General features: G+C 42.3%; 1 protein-coding gene and 1 pseudogene across 2 annotated transcripts in view; one reads left to right on the plus strand and one right to left on the minus strand.

The window, feature by feature from the left end:
* Positions 1-11,078, plus strand: part of LOC137258004 (small conductance calcium-activated potassium channel protein 2-like) — a 66,890-nt gene extending 55,812 nt beyond the window's left edge. For both annotated transcript variants that reach the window (XM_067795536.1, XM_067795537.1), the window contains exon 2: positions 5,396-11,078. In XM_067795536.1, coding sequence (XP_067651637.1) covers positions 5,396-6,778 — 1,383 coding nt within the window. In that variant the 3' untranslated portion in view covers positions 6,779-11,078. The remainder of the gene's footprint in view (positions 1-5,395) is intronic.
* A 922-nt stretch (positions 11,079-12,000) lies between these two features.
* Positions 12,001-14,939, minus strand: LOC137257426 (uncharacterized; annotated as a pseudogene).
* Between the last annotated feature and the right edge of the window lie 4,601 nt (positions 14,940-19,540).

The following is a 19,540-nucleotide window of genomic DNA, read 5'->3' on the forward strand; positions in this document are numbered from 1 at the left end:
TCTACTCAAATCTGCGAGGTGGCATCTGTGTGATGCATGGGGCTGCTTTGTTCCCGGGTCGTCCGGTTTAATGTCCGACAAAATCTCAATATGATAAATGTCAAGTGCTGCTCTTACAGGAATAAAATCAATAATTTGCTTTAATTGGTATCGAAAAACGATTCTCGAACAGTTAACGACTTTGAATCATTCGGAGACAAAGATAAGCCGTTAATCTCATTGTCACGGAATGGCGGTTTATAAAACATAACTGATGCCGGTTTAAACCTGATATGAATGATTTGTATTGTGAAAGCTGATTTTAAAGCTTTGGAGCAACCGAAGTGGTTGTTGGCGCTATGAAAGAGCTGTGGGTCTGAGAGGTTGCATTTTGTGTCTTTTTAACGTTCCAATCTCTATAAAATCTCCCAGTGCCCGAAATGGGCGAGGATTGCAGCTATCAGTATGTCTGTTTGTTGCGAAACCGCCAACAAACATCCCCGCTGTATGGTTGGTTGGTTTTTCGTTTCACTCCGAGTGGACCAGACAATCCAGTGATCAACAGCATGAGTATGGATCTACACTACTGGGGTACGATGACATGAGTCATCTAAGACAGTGAGGCTGACCATCCAAGCCCGTTAGTCGCCTCTTACGACAAGCATGAGTTACTGAAGATCAATTCTAACCCAGATCTTCACGCATAAGAGCTGTATGTCTGTGATCGGTGATAATGGAGTCTGTGCCAGACAACCCATTGATTGATATCATGAGCTACAATCAAGCCATCTGTATATGATACCGAGCAAACAACTAATTCACAAGCCAGTGTTCACTTGACCCATTCAGTCGCCTTGGACGACAAGCGCAGTCGATCATCGAGAAAAAAATGTCTTGGGGGAGAAGAAACAAATGTCCTTATTACCTGTCTAAATGCAAAATCTTCAGGTAACAATGTTTAGAAGAAACTGCTATGTTAAGTCAAGTAGGTTAAGATTTACTACTTTCTTAAAAGATTTCTTTGCTTAACCGAGTGTTTGTATTATAGGACCAGGATTTTGTAGGGAACCCGGTATGGAAGAATATACATAATGCTTTTAAATACACTCGTATTAGTTAACAACGCGCATGTGTTTCGTTATGTCGAGTGTGTGCTAGCCATAGGGGTAGCTCAAAGAATGTTTTAGTAGCTGTATACAGGCACACATCATTGTGTCGAAGTGGTAGTGACGTATGTAAATACTTCGAGTTGTACTGGGTTAGACGCAACCGCGAAATGCCGACTAATCAGGGAGTACGCTGTGGTCGGCCTTCTATTTCGAGACAGCGGTAACTCCAACACCAAAATGTTTCTATGTGAAATAACATGCGTGGGAGCCAGAAATCGGTTGTCTTGTAAAGCGGAAAATGTACTTCGATAAAATGGCCACAAATCTTAAAACCTACATCCATGTTGCTATCGATAAACCATGACTGGTAAAGATCACTATATGGGTTAATTGCACTAACGCCTGTTTCCTGTCTTCAGTTCGGATGCGTAGGTGTTCGTGACCAGTTGAGCAAGTGTGTGTGTGTGTGTGTGTGTGTGTGTGTGTGAGAGAGAGAGAGAGAGAGAGAGAGAGAGAGAGAGAGAGAGAGAGAGAGATGTATGAGACACCGCAAGCATTTATAGACCAAACCTTGCTGTCCAGCAATAACTGTCAGGCCTAACAGTTGCCCTACTCCTCAGTTGTTGATGCCCGCTGACCGTGGTCAGCCACTCTATAGCTAGGCCTAAAAACAAGCATCAACCCGGCAGTCAACACGATGTCTAATGGTTTTAGGGATAGATTCTATGCCTCGACCCCACAGTTATATGTAACTATGTTACATAGTTATATGTTTCGGCTTGAGTATTACTATCGAGACTAGTGTTTGTAAGCAATAAAGAAAGTAATGTTTGTGCATTTTTCAACCATGAGGTGTGGTAACCCAGCCGTTAAAGCGTGAAGTCGTCAAAAGACAGAGGTCGCAAATATTGCAACAACCATTACAAACAATCTGTTGCCTAACAACCATTACAACCCTCTATGATTCCGAAAACTTCAACAGGCTGAGGGAGCGTCTCTGCACTTATACGTTAATGGTTGGCAAAATATGTTTCACGTGCAATGTGTAAAGCCCATTTCTGGTGTGATTTCCGTCGTCATATTTCTGGAATATTGCTAAAAGTGTCATAAAACCAAACTCACTGACAAACCAAACTCAATCCTTCAGATTTTTCACAATAGGTTACTGGGAGTTTTGATATGGTCCCTAAGATCGACATAGCCTTTTGTGCAACTAAACATTACGTCGTGACGATGCTGTTTTTGTAATCAAGCCAAAGTGATGTCTTGTTTGTTTCTAGGTTTTTTGACTCTGCGAATCGGGAATGTTTTAATTAAACATGATCCCAAGAGGGTTAACGGTACTGTGGCAAGAACGCAACGATCGATTTGTCCACAGGACACTCTCAGTACCTGAAAGGAAGCATCATTCAGATCTCGTAGACTTTCTTTGTCCTATTACAATGAGAATCGGTGCAGTTATAAATCCCCGATAGGGTCACGTAAATCGTAGAATTCGGCCCCGATGAAGCATTCGTCCAAAAAGTTGTTCTTTTCAGTAGAAATGCCGTGTAAGTCACTTCGAGGAAATACAATTTTCAGAGATTCGTGTATTTGTGCGAGTTCGTAAGAGCAGAAATATTAATTATTATACACCCCATAGACCAACGCAATACCTATTGTCGAGGAACAGTCCTACCAGGATTTAGAATGCAGACAGTATTTATCAAGTTCCCCAGTACAATCCCCTAATCACAAGCCATAGAGATGGTTTGGCAAGAATTGCACCTTTGCCCCGTACGGGAAATATCGACAGGGGTTTCGTGATGTCACGAGATTGGTTGATTTTGTTGTCAAGAATATAGCACCGAACAAGCGCGTTAATTGGAGTCCAAACCCAAAAGCATCAATGAGTCGTTGGGCGATCAAGTGAAAAAAAAACAGAATGAAAACCGAAATAATCCTGCATGCGTCATTCGCACTGTGGAGTTTCAGATAATAAACTGTCTGTCACTTGTCATAACAAAATTGACAAAAATGTCATATCAAAATGTGGAAATGTAGGTGGTCATAGTGAGCGAGTGGTTGGGTCTTACGCCACTTGTTCCAATAATCCAGCAATATCACGGCTGGGGGAATCGAACCCTGATCTTCAGCGTGACGAGAGACTGCTTTAACCACTGGGCTACTCACGTCCCCAAGCGGTCATAGAGTTTTATTATACATATGTAGCTATGTCAAACAAACGTTGTCCATCTGATTTTGCATATTCGTGTCCTGAACATGATATCAGACACAATGTGTTTGGGTCAGACACGAGTGAGTGACTGAGTGAGTGAGATAGATCACATTTTGTCAGCTTGATATAGACGAACAGTCCAAAGTGAGACAAGTATCAGACATTTATCAGTTAGTGACAAACATGTGACAAACAATCAAGTGACAAACAATCATGTGACAAACAATCGGGGCAAACAGGGAATTGAACCCAGAACTATAGGTCTCTGGCACGCCTAGGGGGTGTAACTCTACACACCGACTTCAGCACCTTTCACGACAGGGTTGCTCGTGTCTTCTCATGTGATATTGTCGTGTTTACAATACAACTGGTAGTCTGGACTACGGACTTTGTGTACCCCTCTGATAAAAGTAACCCAACAAAAGTAACAGCAACTGTACTGAGAAAGCGAATCCCAGATGTAACATGTTACATATGACCACTTTCTAAATGGCATTGTGCATTTAAAGTACACATCACTTTAATGTGTTCCTATTATGTGAGACATCATCCTGTACTGTTTATTCTGTCTCGGTAGTACCCGACAGACAAACCAGTTCACCAGTAAACAGCACAAGTAGACATTCATTATAAACACACCTATTACTAGATCAGTGTTAATCAAATTTCAGGACATATCGTCTATAAAATTATAGCACTTTCAATTCTTTTATTGATATCGATAATTCGACGCACGATATCATGTATCGATAACGTCATGACAATATTACAATCATGTACCTAAGCACCCCGAGTGATTGGTACCAGCCCAACACACATAATTAATTTGGAGCATATGTTAGCATTGCACTCTCATTGTCCTCATCAGTTATGGTCACATTTGCAAGTCCACCTATTGCACTGGTTGGGCTCGAACAGCCTAACCTTTTAGTCTTGTTCACGTTTAAACAGCTGGAATCGATGCTGTCCGCCATATTAGCACGATGTTATTTACACGGAAAGCATGTAAACATCAATACATGCTGACTACATCTGACTATATCGACCTGACTGCCAAATTACATATGTATTTGAAACTGTACTGATTGCTACCAAGTCTGTGTTTAAGAATATAAAGTCCCAACGAAGAAGGTAGTGAACTAATGGAATCCCCACAAAGCAGACGTCGATATTCAGACATGGCAATGATCGTTAAAAGTGTTGTTAATGAACTTTCTACTCTACTTAAACAATTCTTTGTATTTATCACACATTGTTTATTTACAGTACTTGAAAAAATCATCTGATTTCTTTGTCACGGTGTGTGGAAATATTTTTTGAAGTAGTTGGTACTTAGTTAGAGTGTATTTTCTAACGAACACGTATACTCAGTACAGCTATGTTATAGAGGGTTCTCCTTTGTATGTGGATGCCAAACATAGACATGTGCAAACAAGCATCAACAGGTCTGAGTACGTTGGCAGTGTGTTTGGGGACATGACTGATAATCCTAGAGGTCTTTTAAGATAGTAGGGTAGCCTAGTGGTTAAAGCTCTCGCTCGTCACGCTACATTGGTACAGTGAATGAAGCCCATTTCTGGTGTCCCCCGTCGTGATGTTTCTGGACTATCGCTAAAAGCGGCGTAAAACCAAACTCACTCACCACTTTTAAGAAACTTGGATCTCCTGTGTTTAAAACCGTAAGTTTTCAATGGTAACACCCGTGCTTGTCATCAAAAGCGGATTAAGCGGGTATTAGGAAGGCAAAGTACATGCTAAATATGGGGTATAGCGTTTTGTCAAGGCCAACCAGTGGCTCGAGTGTCACAGTCACCTGCAGCATCTGCTCCAAGAATCCGTTGCTTCGTTGCTGGCAAGAGTGATCAAATTTAGAACAATATGGCCAACTTCATGTAACTGATTCAGGGTGTACGAGGGTGCGAGGATCTATTGCCGTTTTGACATATATGCTATATTCTAGATCATGGCGTTTTGTTTTATTGTAAGGGAAAACTAGTTGTGACATAAACTATGTATCAACAGAGGAATATTGCTTCAACCAGGTGTAATGCTTTCTAAGGGAAATAACTCTTCTTTCTTTGTATTGCAGAGGAAAATGGCGGGGAACACACTGATTGAAGATCCGGGAATTCCCCTGGTCGGACGACGGAAAGGCAAGTTCGCCAAATACGTAGACGAAGACAGCATGAGTCAGTCAAGCAATGGCCCTCTGTCTCCAGCTGTGACGAGATTCGACAGCATCAGCTACAAGTTAAGTCGGAGAAAAAAACTTCTCAACAGACGTCGGATGATTGTAAATCTGGAGTTCACGTTAGCCATGGTTGGAATAATCTTGATGTTCGTGGAAACCGAGTTGTTCCTGAACAAAGTCTACAGTAAGCGGTCAATTGCTTCTCTTGTCATTAAATCCGGCATCTCAATCAGCACTCTCTTCCTGCTTTTTGCGGTTATTGCTTACCATGTCACCGGCATCCAAATAAACCAGACTGACAATGGCCTGGACGACTGGAGGCTTGCTGTTACGCCTCTTACGTACGTGAGGATATTCGTAGAACTCGCTGTCTGCGCTATTCATCCGTTCCCTGGTCGAATAGTCCTGGGCTATTTCGACACGAAGGGCCATGCAACAGAGGTGTCTATAGACGCCGTGCTGTCAATATTGATGCTGATGAGGCTGTATCTTGTAGCCAAGCTGTTAGTGGTCCACAGCCGACTTCTCACAGACACATCTACTCAAAGTCTCGGTGCGCTCAACAAGGTCAAGATCAACACGGTGTTTGTATTCAAAGCTCTTATGTCGGAGAAGCCAGGCACGATGCTAGTGGCTATTATGTGCATCATATTTGTCATCAACAGCTGGGCGTTACGCACCTGTGAAGGATACTACCACCCCGACCATGAACACACTAACTTCCGGAACGCTATGTGGGTGATCGCTATCACGTTCCTGACTGTTGGCTACGGCGATATAACCCCTAACAGCGACTGTGGGCGGTTTATTGCAGTTACAACCGGTCTGATGGGGGTCGGCACCACTGCTCTCTTGGTAGCTGTTTTGGCTCAGAAGCTGGAGCAGACGAGAGCTGAGAAGTACGTCCACAATTTCGTCACACGGATACAGCTGGATAAGAGGAGGAAGAACGCTGCAGCTGACGTCATCAAGAATCTGCTGATGCTGTGGAGACTCAAACGGAAGGGAAACGTCACGGACTACCAACATCGCCGAGCCTACGGAAAGCTTCTCAAAGCCATTCATTCCATGAGAAACGCCAAGAACGAGAGATCGATGGTCGGAGAAAATGCTGTGGGTGTCATAGAAATCTCCAAAGGAGTAAATGATGTTTTTGAAATAGTTGAAACTATGGACACGGAGCAGAAGGATGTCAAGACGAGGGTGGAGGCCATGGAGGAAAAACTCGGACGAATAGACAGCAAATTGGACGCCATTCACCAGGCATTAGTTAGAAAGTGATAGCCCATGAACAAATTTCGGAATTTACCAAGATATGTGACTCCGGTCTTCAGGGTTGGTCGAGCCTTGAAGGTCAGCTTGTGCGGGCACAGGGCTTGAGGTATTAATATTCTGCATTTTAAGGAATCCAATATCATCGAAATGAATCCTAACTTCGTTTAATGTATAATACAACAGTGATTTTGTATGACTCTCTAATTGTAATAGTTACTTTGGTTTGGGCGGATGATATCTGCTCGCATATGTATAGACCTCCAATGATCCCTCAGCCTACGACTCAAATCTAAACAGTACAAAGAGTTCAAAGAATCGCTTGATCTAAGAATGGCATGTACCATGAAGATCAGTTATATTACTTGATCTATGAAGGCCATCCACCGTGCGGTTCAATGTTAACCTAATCTATGAAGGACGTCTAGTCAATATGAGAACCAAGAATTAGTTCGTCTGTCAAAGACATCGACACTATGCGTTCTTCTAGCATTGCATAATCTATTACAAACGCCCACAGTACACGTTTCGAGGCTTATGTTCAAGAAGGAAGGGTTAAAGGATTACTTGATCCAGAAAAGACGCATACACAATACAGAATTCAAGGAGTAGTTTGGTCTGTACAATAAACAGTTGCATGTTGATCTATGAAGGAGTTAAATGTAAGAGCTCCACGGATCTCATGACATACAGAGGACATCTGGACAGTAGAGGGCTCCAAGAAGGAGGAACACCAAATTCATCATCTGCCCTGAACTTAGAAACAGAGTCTTTCAGTGTTTCAAGCAATGGTACTCACTCGGATTACTAGAATATTTACAAAACCTACAGTACATCTTCAAGGGGCCTTGTATACTAGATGATGCTAGAAAGGGGAATTTGTGTTTCCTAACACTTTCAAATAAATATTCATGCTTGAAAGCCTACCTTTGATATTCCGCACTAGTTAGTACGGCGGCTGGGAACATAGACTAGATGCTATGCTGAAATTCCCATTGAGAACAGTGACATTACTAGTCTTGTAGCCGGGGCTCACAATTGCTTGCTGTGATATGTAGTAGAAACTAGCATCTTGCACACACATGTAAAGTAGATATACTTTGTCAGTTTGGGGAAATCGGTGAGGAGAACGTGTTGTAAAATGCTGTTTCATTGCTTCAGACCACTTACAAGCCAAATGTCAGCATTATCAAATGTGTATATATCTTACTCTAAATTAATGTACCATGATCGCTGTTCTTAATTGTTTATGTTTCATTTTTAATTCTTTACATTCTTTAATTTTTATCTCCGTTTGTGACTGATTAGTTCTGACCGTACGATATGTTCAGGTAAGGGTATCCGTTTCTGTGTGTATTTACATCAGGTGTTGTGTCATATTGAGAAAAACAAGCACGAAAGTGTGTCTAAGTGTAACTGTACAACTGCCGTTTGATATTCAGAAAGGTGACATTCCGTTCTCTTTGCAGTAAAATATGATTTTCACTTGAAAACTATCACATTCATCAATTATTGTACTCTCTACCGTAAGTTTTTGCAAAACGTGGTTGTTTGTAATGGCATGTTTCAGACCGAGGCTGTTTGTAATGGCATGTTTCAGAACGTGGCTGTTTGTAATGGCGTGTTTCAGAACGAGGCTGTTTGTAATGGTGTGTTTCAGAACGAGGTTGACCGAAAATAGCGTGTATATATATAGGATTGAGGGGTACAGGCAGTGTGAACTGAATTTGCCATTGTTTGTTTACTTCATAGAAACGTTAGGGAAGGATGTTTGCCAGTTATTTCCGTTTTTCGCAGCCCAGTCCTATGGTCTTATAACGTTCTCCAACACGAATGTTCACAAGAGGCCACACCCCGACCTTTCATTCCTATTCTTCCCTTATTGGAATAGCCTGAATGTTCACAAATCACTTCAGTTCTTTATTTTCTGTGTTCACATGACACGACGTTTTGCGTTTCAATTTGGTTGTTTCCATCTGAAAATATGGAAAGAGGGCAATTTCTAACATTCTGCCAGGTGTGCTTATTGTGAACTGTTTTGTAAACATGATTCATCTTTTTTGCAATTCGAAGTCCAAGCATCAGTTATGATTTTAGTATAAACAAATGCAATTGGTGTATTCCTTGGTTTCGTCCACTTGTGCATGGATTTGCCTCAGAAAGAACAAGCTTGTTGGGTAATTTTTGTGTAGCGTGATAAAAATAGCATGTATTTAATACCAAAAAAAAATTATTCAAACCTTCTTAATAAGTTTCTGAAGAATTTGCGATGATCAGTCCTACGGTTTAAAGGGGTTCAAAACTGCATGTGCATGAAGGTATCAACTACATACCTTTAAAAAATACGAGCTGTAATATCATCTCTGTTTGTAAATGTCTGTCAGGAATTAAGCTAACGTTTGTCATGCCTGGGACAGACAAAAATATGGCCGTGTACGGTATAATATTTTCAACCATCATCTGTTTCTAATTACCTCAAAATAACGCCTGTGATAGTTTATGCTTAGTGTGTGGGATATTTAACAAACTGTTTCCCTTATCTTTAAAACCTGATGGTATTATTTGTTCGGGATGTTAATCCAGCTCTCTTATTTCTATCATACATACATGTTTATCTTTTTTTCAAAACTTGCATATTCTATTGATCGTGCCCTTATAACCCTGTACTGGTTATGCAGTATCACTTTGCCATCTCTCGGTTGACAACACCGCGTTTGTCTGAGGTGTTGCTTTTATAGTCGTGTAAGACGCAGAAATTCGCTGAGCAGAATTGCCTCCCTTAGGCAGGCCAGAAACCGGCGATTGTGGATTCGAATCCCGGTACTACAAGATTCTTCTTCTGTCTATATTTCTCAATATCATATCCGCCATCGTAGGTTTCGCCAAAGTGGTGTACATTTGAAATCTGAATAATTTCGAGCTTTCCTCTTATATTCAACAGACAAATTGTTTCATAAGCTGAAGACTGCTAAATAAGCTTTAACTGAACCCACTCACATCAAACTGTTGACAATATATCCTATCACAATAATCAGTTATTCATAAAACTCTCTATGCAGTCAAAGTCTAGCTCAACCCAAGATGGCTGTACAGAATACTCGGTTATAACGAAATAGGCGCTTCATGACGAAGACGGACTTTTGAGCAACCGGGTATAACAACTCAGTAATTTTATCGAGATGACTGATGTATCGAGCTTTGTTACCATATATCTTACAACACTAACGTTACCAAATCGTTCACAATTTCAACCTTTTTATGTAAATGAAGTGCACATATAAGACAGATCTAACACAAATTCCAGATGTACTTAATTCACGTTCCTTTCCACAGTGAGATAGCTCTAACACAAAGTCCAGATGTACTTAAATCACGTTCCTTTCCACAGTTCAAAACAGACTATATTAGGGCATAAATGGGTTCGTCATAAACGTTGGTATATTGAACTCGCGAATCTCGAAGTTCGACAACGGTCCATATTTATTACAAAGTTAACAACCAACTGAAAGGCATATGTTAAAGCTGGACGTTGGTCGAAACAACGCATGTCTTCTACCCTACTATCACCCGTTTATTCCTTTATCCCTCTATGGTGTGCCTATGATATTTGCTTTTCTTTCCTTCTCGAAATATTGCATGAAGATTCCTATTCTCCACATGTTCCTACTACGCCTTTCACAGAATGTAAGTGGTGCGCAATCCATGTGTACGCATCAACTAAGAAATTAGCATGTGTTTTCATAATAAGACATACTTGATAGCAAATGAAGTTAAACAGGGGTTTTTCACATGATATAATCATTTACGTAGTACGATATACTGTTTAATCTAAAAATATACCTACGTGACACCACGTGTTACGGATGACTCTATTTGCACTGACGGGGGAGTCTGACGCTTGGTCCTTGAGTCCGTGCTGCACGTTTTGAGCCAGTGTTTCGTGCTACTGTTGTTGTCGACTGCGCGGTTATACAAAAGATACTGAATTTCCTTTACTGTAACTGATTAGCGACAATAACCTGTAACAGAATGTCCGAACCTGTATATGTTTATTGTGCATTATGTTAAATATTATTTTATTTACATTTACTAGATCTTTTCATGACGTATTACTGTATCTGTTTCATAATCCCATACACGTCACAATGTTATTTATTCCAGTTTCAAATATTAATGATGTGTGACATACCCAAGTGTCATGTGCTGTTCTTGTATACCGTTTGTGTACGTGACGTATACCTAACATTCCTGTGATGTATGGATGACACAACACACAGTGTGCTGTCAATAAACTTGTTCATGTTGATCATATTGTGGTCGTTTTAGTAAAACCCTTGGGATTCCGGATAACCATATATCTACAGTTGATTGCTGATTGTTTTACGCCGCATTCAGTAACATTTCACCTATATGGCGGCAGTCCGCAAATAATCGAATCTGAACAAGACATTCAAGTGATCAACAGCATGAGTATCATCGGCCAGGAGCCGATGACATATGTCAGCGAGTATTACTAGGGGGAGTGGTATTCATATTGTACATGCAATTCCATAAAATTCCTCATGTGAGCCCTGGGCGCCGTTGTTCTCAACAGATACAGGATAACGGTGGAGTTCCATGTTCCATAATGAAAAAAGTCCGAGCTTACACATGATTGTTGCTAAAATGGCAGGGCAAGCCCTCAATACTCTCTAAATACGAAGCTTCGTAATCTATAGGGCTTACACGACTAAAAAGCTTGCCACACGCCTGATATGAGTTTAACGGTTGCCTTAACCCTAAGATCGCTTTGTACAAGGGCACCCTGGATGACAGCGTGTCACTGTGCAGCATCACATGGGAGCGAGCTGCAATATTAGCTCCTCGTTTGTCTTGTTGATTATTTACCAGCCGGCGTCATATGGATGGGATATTACAGGGTGCGGTGTCAAATAACAATATTGCATTGTTGAATTATGAGAGAGCTGACTCTCCTTAGTATTCTTGAAATTGGTTTGACAAGCATGAAATGTCAAGTCCCTGGGAGCTGGAATCAAAACTGCTTTATACATAAAATGAAAAGAAAACTTCGAAAAATCGAAATAACACTGGATGAGTGAGTGAGTATGGTTTTACGACGCTTTTAGCAATGTTCCATCAATATGGCGGTGGGGGACACCAGAAAGGAACTTCACATCCATGTGAAGGAATCGAACCTGAGTCTTCAGCGTGACGAGCGGACGCTTTAACCATTAGGCTGGCACTGTATGAGACAGCCATGTCTATACAATATAAAGTGTCTCATAGTCTTTGAACATTATCATTTATTTTTAACGTGAAGTCCTAAATGAACGAGTCAGGTCCCTATTCATTTAGATTGAAATTTCTGTATCCATGAAAACTACATTGAAAACTGAATGAGTGCAACACAACACAACACGGTGGACACCAGACTTCACATATTGTATCCATTCACCCATGGGGAATCGAGCTTGGGTCTTCGGCGTTGGTTGAAATAACATTAATTGTCTATACTAAACTATAATCTGCCTCAATCTTTGAACAATAATGTTTCACGAAACTGGTCCCTATTCAGTTTAAACTGAGTTTTTGTCGCAATAAAAATGACATATTTTCAAAGACTGAGGTTGCGTCCAGCAAAACCCTTGCACCATAGCACAATGATAAGATGAACAGTGATGGCAGACCATGCGCGGGAATGTCACGCACAACTCCGCATATTTAGGCATCCGAGTGCCCATCCAGGGCACGTTCATAGATTTTGTGTTTGACTATTCTAGGAGGTAAATTGTTTGTAAATTGTCTGAAAATTTTGGTTTATCAAAGAAGATTAATTCCTAACGTAGGTAGAATGCGATATCAATTGAGTATTAAATATTCATTAGGTCAAAGCTTATCAAGAGAACTTTACAAACACGCCCATTTCATTGCCGTAGTAAAACAGCTATCTATGTTATACGTCTAGACAAATATTGACAAAGTGAACGGAGAGATGAACCTGTAGAATTTACTCACCAGAGCTCTCTAGTTCCAAAAGTTCAATAGGTACTGCTATCTTTGGACAGTGTGACTAAAAATGAAATTGAATTCTAATTGAAAAACTACAAGCGTTCTCAGTTTGTTAAAACGATCGAAGGAGCGTTTTCAAAATCAATCATCCAAAAGACACATTTCTTACAAACACATACAACTTATATATTTTACGTACGCTTCTGTGACTACGGAAGTCGAATGTGAGTTTGCTTATACGTCGCTTTTCACAATTCAGTGCGTTGGAAACATTAAATAGGCGTCACACATTATACCCATATGGGGAATAGAACCTGGATTTTCGACATGACGATCGGGCGCTTTAACCATTAGGCTACCCCGCCGCCTCTGGAAAAGGACTGTGTTCGACTGCTCCAGAAGCAGGATGTCCCAAGACTGACGAGGACATTTGAAATGTGCTTCAGAGATTGTATCCATGTCTAGAATTGAAACGGATATTTAACGTTTTACGTTTTAACCACTAAGCTACCCCACCGAAAAAGAAAAGCTACACTGTATCCCTCCAGAGTATTCAGGTAAACGAACAGATGATAACAAACCCTAAGGAACGTTAGGCTGTAGGCTTTACCCCTTCTTGTTTCGCGCGCAGCCACCTCAGTAAATCGTCTCCAGGAACTGAGGCCCACGTAGCAATGTAAGACAGTCGGGTTTAAGTCATAGATCAGTGATCGAGACTGCTTTTCCTCACTATATAGTTCGTCATCTGCATGGAGTTTAGTGGGCCTCCTGGAAGGTATTTTCCGAGGCTGCTTTTCATCACTAGATAGTTCATCATCTGCATTTAGTGGGCCTCCTGGATGGTATTTTCCGAGACTGCTTTTCATCACTAGATAGTTCATCATCTGTATCATACTGGGTTGACGGACATGGGGGTACATGGCAGGTAGACATCAGTAAGCACGAAGTAGATTACTCTTCACTGCTTACAGAGGACAAGCAGGAGCTGTCTGTGTTTGCTTCATACTCCGACTTGGATAACGAACATAAACCCATACAAGAGGTGGCCACTTTGCTTTCACTCCATACATCAATGTTTGCTCGTGAATTCAAAGAGCCTCGTGCAGTCGGTGTCCTGGGTCTACATTCCTTTTTGGCATGCAAGACATTTTCATCAGAAACTATTCCCATCTAGTTATTTTGACATTAAGCCGCCCTGTCGCCAAGTTCTCTCAAGATTAATCTATATCCTACCTTCACCCAACACATATATTTCAAGGTGATCGTTGAAGATCTTGTCGGCCATGATTGCCAAACCCTCAGTGTTGATCCTGAGACCGATGTCTTCCACCATACATCGTTTCACTGCTGGGACAAGTTTGACAGTGTCATGAAAAGAAACTCTACACTATAAACATCTGACAAGACACGCCACCATTACGAACCTCGTGATGCCAGGTAGAGGTATCGCGTGTCAGTGATTCTCCCAGAGATTCCTACCCCAGGCCCATATCCTGCTTGACCAAAGTCACAGTATTTGACTTTTGGAATGCCACCTGTGTTGTCTTACAGGACATTGTTGGCCTTGAAGAGGACATTCAGACAGTGGATCTCTCGCAGTCCCTCTGCAACTTATCCGTCAATCTGAAGAAGACATATGGGAGCCAGTCTGCCTTTCCCGTGCCCCAGGTGCCTCTCCGGGGTCAGATCGCTCCCAACACACTCCATTAAGATACCAAAGGCAGCCATACACCACCATTACTCACTACCCCAAAGCATGAAAGGACATACCCAGTCCTTGAGAGGTTCAGGAGTAGTCTAGCTTCGTTTAAGATGGCATCGACCTGGGTTTTACAGTCAAAGATGTCTTTCACCACAATGTTATGTACATCTCCATGGCCGTCGGTGAGTTTGGACCTAAAGACACGACCGAACGAACCTCTTCCTAGAACAACGGGCAGCACGTGATACTTCAAATACTACAACCTCAGCTGCACCGTCCTGGAATCAGTACCCAATGGGTCCATGAGCATTTTGTCCAGCGACAATGAGGCTGCTGTCTTGCCTGGGGTGACTGACAAAACTGCTCAAGGTATTGGCATCCGTCCATGTCACTGTCCTGCAGTAACATTGCCATCTGTGTCCACTTGGATGGTGTTGTGTGTGCCTCTGCTTCTTGCATGCATGTTGTTGTCTTGCAAATTGAACGACACTCATAATTATCCACTGAGGCGCAATCAATATCTGACGACCAAGTGCACACTTTGGTTGGACATGCAATCCAAGGACAACGATTGGTTGCACGACAGCGGGCATCGCATCAATAACGACAGCAAATCCCATCAAATCACCAAGAAGGCTATAACCGCTGGAAAATTAAATTTATATTTGTACGTGATCATGATGATTCATGCAAACCCGTAGTATATAGAATCATTCAGCTGAAGCAAATTCAAGCGACCTTCGAGCAACATTCAAGAAAACCTAAGCAACATTTTACAAAAGAAAAATTAAGCCACATTATGGCTCGCATGTTCAAAGTTTTCGTGGCGTGTCATCTGACTTTCCTATCGCTGTGCAGCATGTTATTTTATTAAATTTAAAAATACTTTGCTGTATTATAAGATGGAGTGCAATGACGGAAAACAAACATGACACCAAGCGGGAGAGACTGGTGGCGTTGGCAGTCGGCCGCAAAGCTAAACAATACTTTGGCGTGGACTCCTTACTCCCAGCAAAATTCAAAAAGTGGCCACTTGTACAAGTGATGCGAAGCCCGACTCGGTGTCAGAATGATACAGTACTGGTAAGGTGCTTGTACGTGTTGGAAGACCTGGAGAATGATCCGTTCATCGACCACACTTTGAGCACCTTCAGCTGCGACATGTTTCATTGAAATGCAATGTGGCCGGCTTCTCTGAATCCGGCCATCATCACGAAGAAAACTCGCCGGTTTAAAAAAATATATACCACAGTACACAGAATGATGGAGGAACAACAACTACCGATGGAGGAACCTGTCCAAGAACAATAACAACTACCGCCGACGGCAGAAGAAAAGGAACCGATTAAGACCATCACCCAAAAAAGAATCCCCCGACGATCGCAAAAGGCTAGCTGGAGAAACAGCAGAAAAATACGCGAATGTGCCACGTACACCACAGCAGCGGCAAGCATCACCGCCGTGACCGCATTGCTGTACAAATTCAATCAGGCAGCACCAGCACCGGCACCAACAACAACACTCGTAGCACTGACAACAGGCACCTCAATAGGAAGTAAATTCTCATATCATATTATAATTTTTTAAATTTTATATATACACCATCCAACCCAGACAGAAAATTCTTTGTCAGCGATGCGTATCACACGGCAGTGGTCAGTAAGCTGGCCATGGGCTACGCACGATTGAGCAAAATGATCACAAAACATATGCATCCAGCACCCAAACTCGATTTCCGTGTTCGATGTGGGACTGGCAATGGCCACCAAAGCAAGCTCGTCAAGCAAGGCATCATTCGGGAAAACATATTGAGATAAAAAAAGAATACATACATATAAAGATGGCCAGGCTCGCAATCATGCTCAGCGGGGCATTAGTTAACCTCATGGCCTTTTCCAGCAGCAATTACCTCTTCTCCAAATTCCTCCCTAAAATCGAAGCGGAATGGAAACGTCAAGGTTTGGCCGCGGAGCTACTGCAGGCGGCGCAAGCCGAATTTGAGAAAAAAATATAGAGAATGGATTTCATTAACGCCCAACTCCAACTCCCATACTGTAGGTAAGTACCTGACAGGCTGGAAAATGGTGGTCGATTCCAATATCGACGCCGATAAACTCAAGTCACTCAACCGGAATCGATCGCATCCTCCAACAATGCATCGTTACAAACAATGCAACAATCATTGGAGAAATGAGGCTGTGGGTCAACACCGTTTATCTCAACATAGCGAATAACCAATCGCTCAAAGGTGGATCCTGACTGAGAGATAAATGGGCCATCATTAACCCCGAAACCAAAGGAGATGACGTGAATCATTACTGCACGGTGACAGCGGCCGTAGCTGCTAGGTATGAACCAACTGTGCAAGCGTTCCAGCTATCCATCGATCGAGGCATCCGGGTTCGACTTCAAGGGTGTAGAACGTCTCGTGTCCATGGCCTAGTGGATGAGATTCGAGACCCATCGAGATTCCATCAAGAAAGTCGGCAAAAAACGAAAGACGAAAGGGGCTAAAAAAATATGTGATGAAACACAACCTCTTCAAACAGAATCTCTTCGATAAACGCACATTCAAATACCCCATGACGCATTGAGAAGCAACAAACACATCATCTATGGCATCACTCTCAACAAGACCTCGCGGTCGCCCATTAACACCAAACGATGGATCGCGAACGATTCCATCCACACCTATACCTACACCAACCGTCTGCCTATACGCATTGGGAGACCCCCAATAAAGGAATCGAACCTCCACTCAGTATGTCGAGACAGACTATTGAATGGACCATAGCGTGCATACATCATGGGGAAGAACAGCCCTCGTGGATACTGTTACTGAAAATGCGCAGCTGCCATCCCGAAACTCGCCAAAGACACTCGCGTTTTGATTGGCTTCAAAAACAAGTCATCTGGCAAATCTACCTGCCGGCTCCCCGATACATCCTGAGAAGAAAGTTTGACAGTGCCTACCCAATCGTACCCATCAAGCTGACCTACTGTTTCTCCCACACGACACGGTGAGAAACAAAACGTACAAGTACTCCCTGACGTGGCCAGTAGCTACAAGGAAGCGGAGCCATTAGCAAGCAAAGATTTGAGTCAAGTCGCTCAGAACCGATCTATAAACGCCGTCGCTTGACCTTGCCAACCGAGTTACAAGTTGGTCCTGGACGCGAGTTCATGGGAGCCTTTTAGCAGCTGTTAGTGAAGCACGACATCCACGTGTGTCGAGGCGTGGCCGGAGTTCACCGAAGCCAAGCCGTCGTCAAAAGATTCAACAGGACTTTTGTTTTGTTCGGACATAAGTATGCCCGAAAGATGGTCAACCCAGAAAAACGATCCATGGAATGGGTGGTGCGCTTAGCATGCGTGGAGGCGATCAACAATGAAGTCACTTGAATCCATTCGAATAAAATCTGTGAAAACCGAATAGGCTGCACCATCGCGTCGTGGCAAAGAGACAAAAACCACCGGACCGGGTCGCCATGAGGTATCTGTACCAGCCCGGTGAACTCGAAGGAGGGGATAAACGTCGTGGCACAGATCCGGTATGGTACGTACCACATACCGAGTAGACATCAAAATTTGTTTTACTTGCAAGACGGACAGGGTAGAGGATTTGTCAGAGAGGAATTACAAATCGTCTCTCACGAGACGGTATTGCCCTCTTCTTATTAAAGATACGTCTCTGTCTCTTATCATTGACAGAATTGATATATTAAACTTCTGGTAGTTTAACTCGCATCCCCATCTCTTTGGCGTAACCTGTTCTCTGACTTAGTAAGTCGGGAAACTGTAAGTATTAATAGATGGTAATTTTCATTCTTTGACAACAAATCTAACATGACCACATGAACACACTATGTTCAACATCATCTTTCTTTACGTAGAAGGGGCTGGTGTTAGTCTGATTAACAAATGAAGTACAAAGTCTGGTTTGTCTTGACCTGACTGTCCTAATACAACAGAACAGAAAACGGTGCACAGGCCTGCTCGTGAACTCACTGATCCTTCCCCACCCAGAGAAGTAATTCCAATAGGATTCAGACAGTTGATACCACGATTACTTACCTTTACTTTCTGGAACCATTTGTGAACACACCATTCCGGTGCAAAGGAATTTGAGCACAGTAGCTGTAGGATTGTCCGAAGCTCGTCTGCACGCCTTGCCTGCAAATGCTTATGTAGCGACAATAGCGCGATGTCACAATGGTGACCATAGTGTTTGAAGATGGTCGACTCCACTAGATTCATTTCATAATGTCAATAAATATTCATCCGAATTTAAGCGCTTCTCATTTTAAACGCATCCAAGACCAATGTAAGTGAGGGACAAGACATACAACATGTTTGTCGTGGTATTCTTGCATTCTGGAAATATTGATGACGCCATCAAAGAAGGTTATCAGGGTGTCCGCAGCTAACAATCAAGGGGGTTAACTCAAATCACTTCACGTTACTGCAGGTGACTCCCTCCCACGTCCCTTCAAAATTCCAGGATCCGCCCATGATATGTCTTATTTCAGGGGCACTCACTTCACTGTCAAGTATTGAACAACAAATGCAGCTGTCTTCAATATACGTATGGGAAATTCCTTTAGTTAAATCATTCCAGAAACGTGGGCAAGGAAATTACGACAAAGATAAACGTTTTCAGATGAGGTTAGTGTTTATGTCCAGTGCCAAAACGTAGCCTCCTGTCACATCAGCTGTGAGATCAATTGACGAATTGATATTACAGCCTTACGAAACAGAAAATACATCACTATTAGTTCCTTGGGTAAACATTTCCTTGTTATTTCAATACTCATGGCTTCCTGCAGATCGAACCTCGATCAACTCAACATCGATCAGGGCATCGTTTACCAATATGAATGTATTTCCGTGTTTGTTTGACGATTTGAGAATAGTTTTCCTCGGAGTGGAGGGCTGAGGAATTGACAAAATCTCCTACCGCCTGTCTCCGATTCGTTTTCCCGATTCGTTTTCCGGCACAGATCCCCGAAACGTATGAATACCTCACTGCGGCGTGTAAACACATGGGGAAACAACTACCT

This window comes from Haliotis asinina, chromosome 12, assembly GCF_037392515.1.
Source record: "Haliotis asinina isolate JCU_RB_2024 chromosome 12, JCU_Hal_asi_v2, whole genome shotgun sequence".
Lineage (NCBI taxonomy): Eukaryota > Metazoa > Mollusca > Gastropoda > Lepetellida > Haliotidae > Haliotis > Haliotis asinina.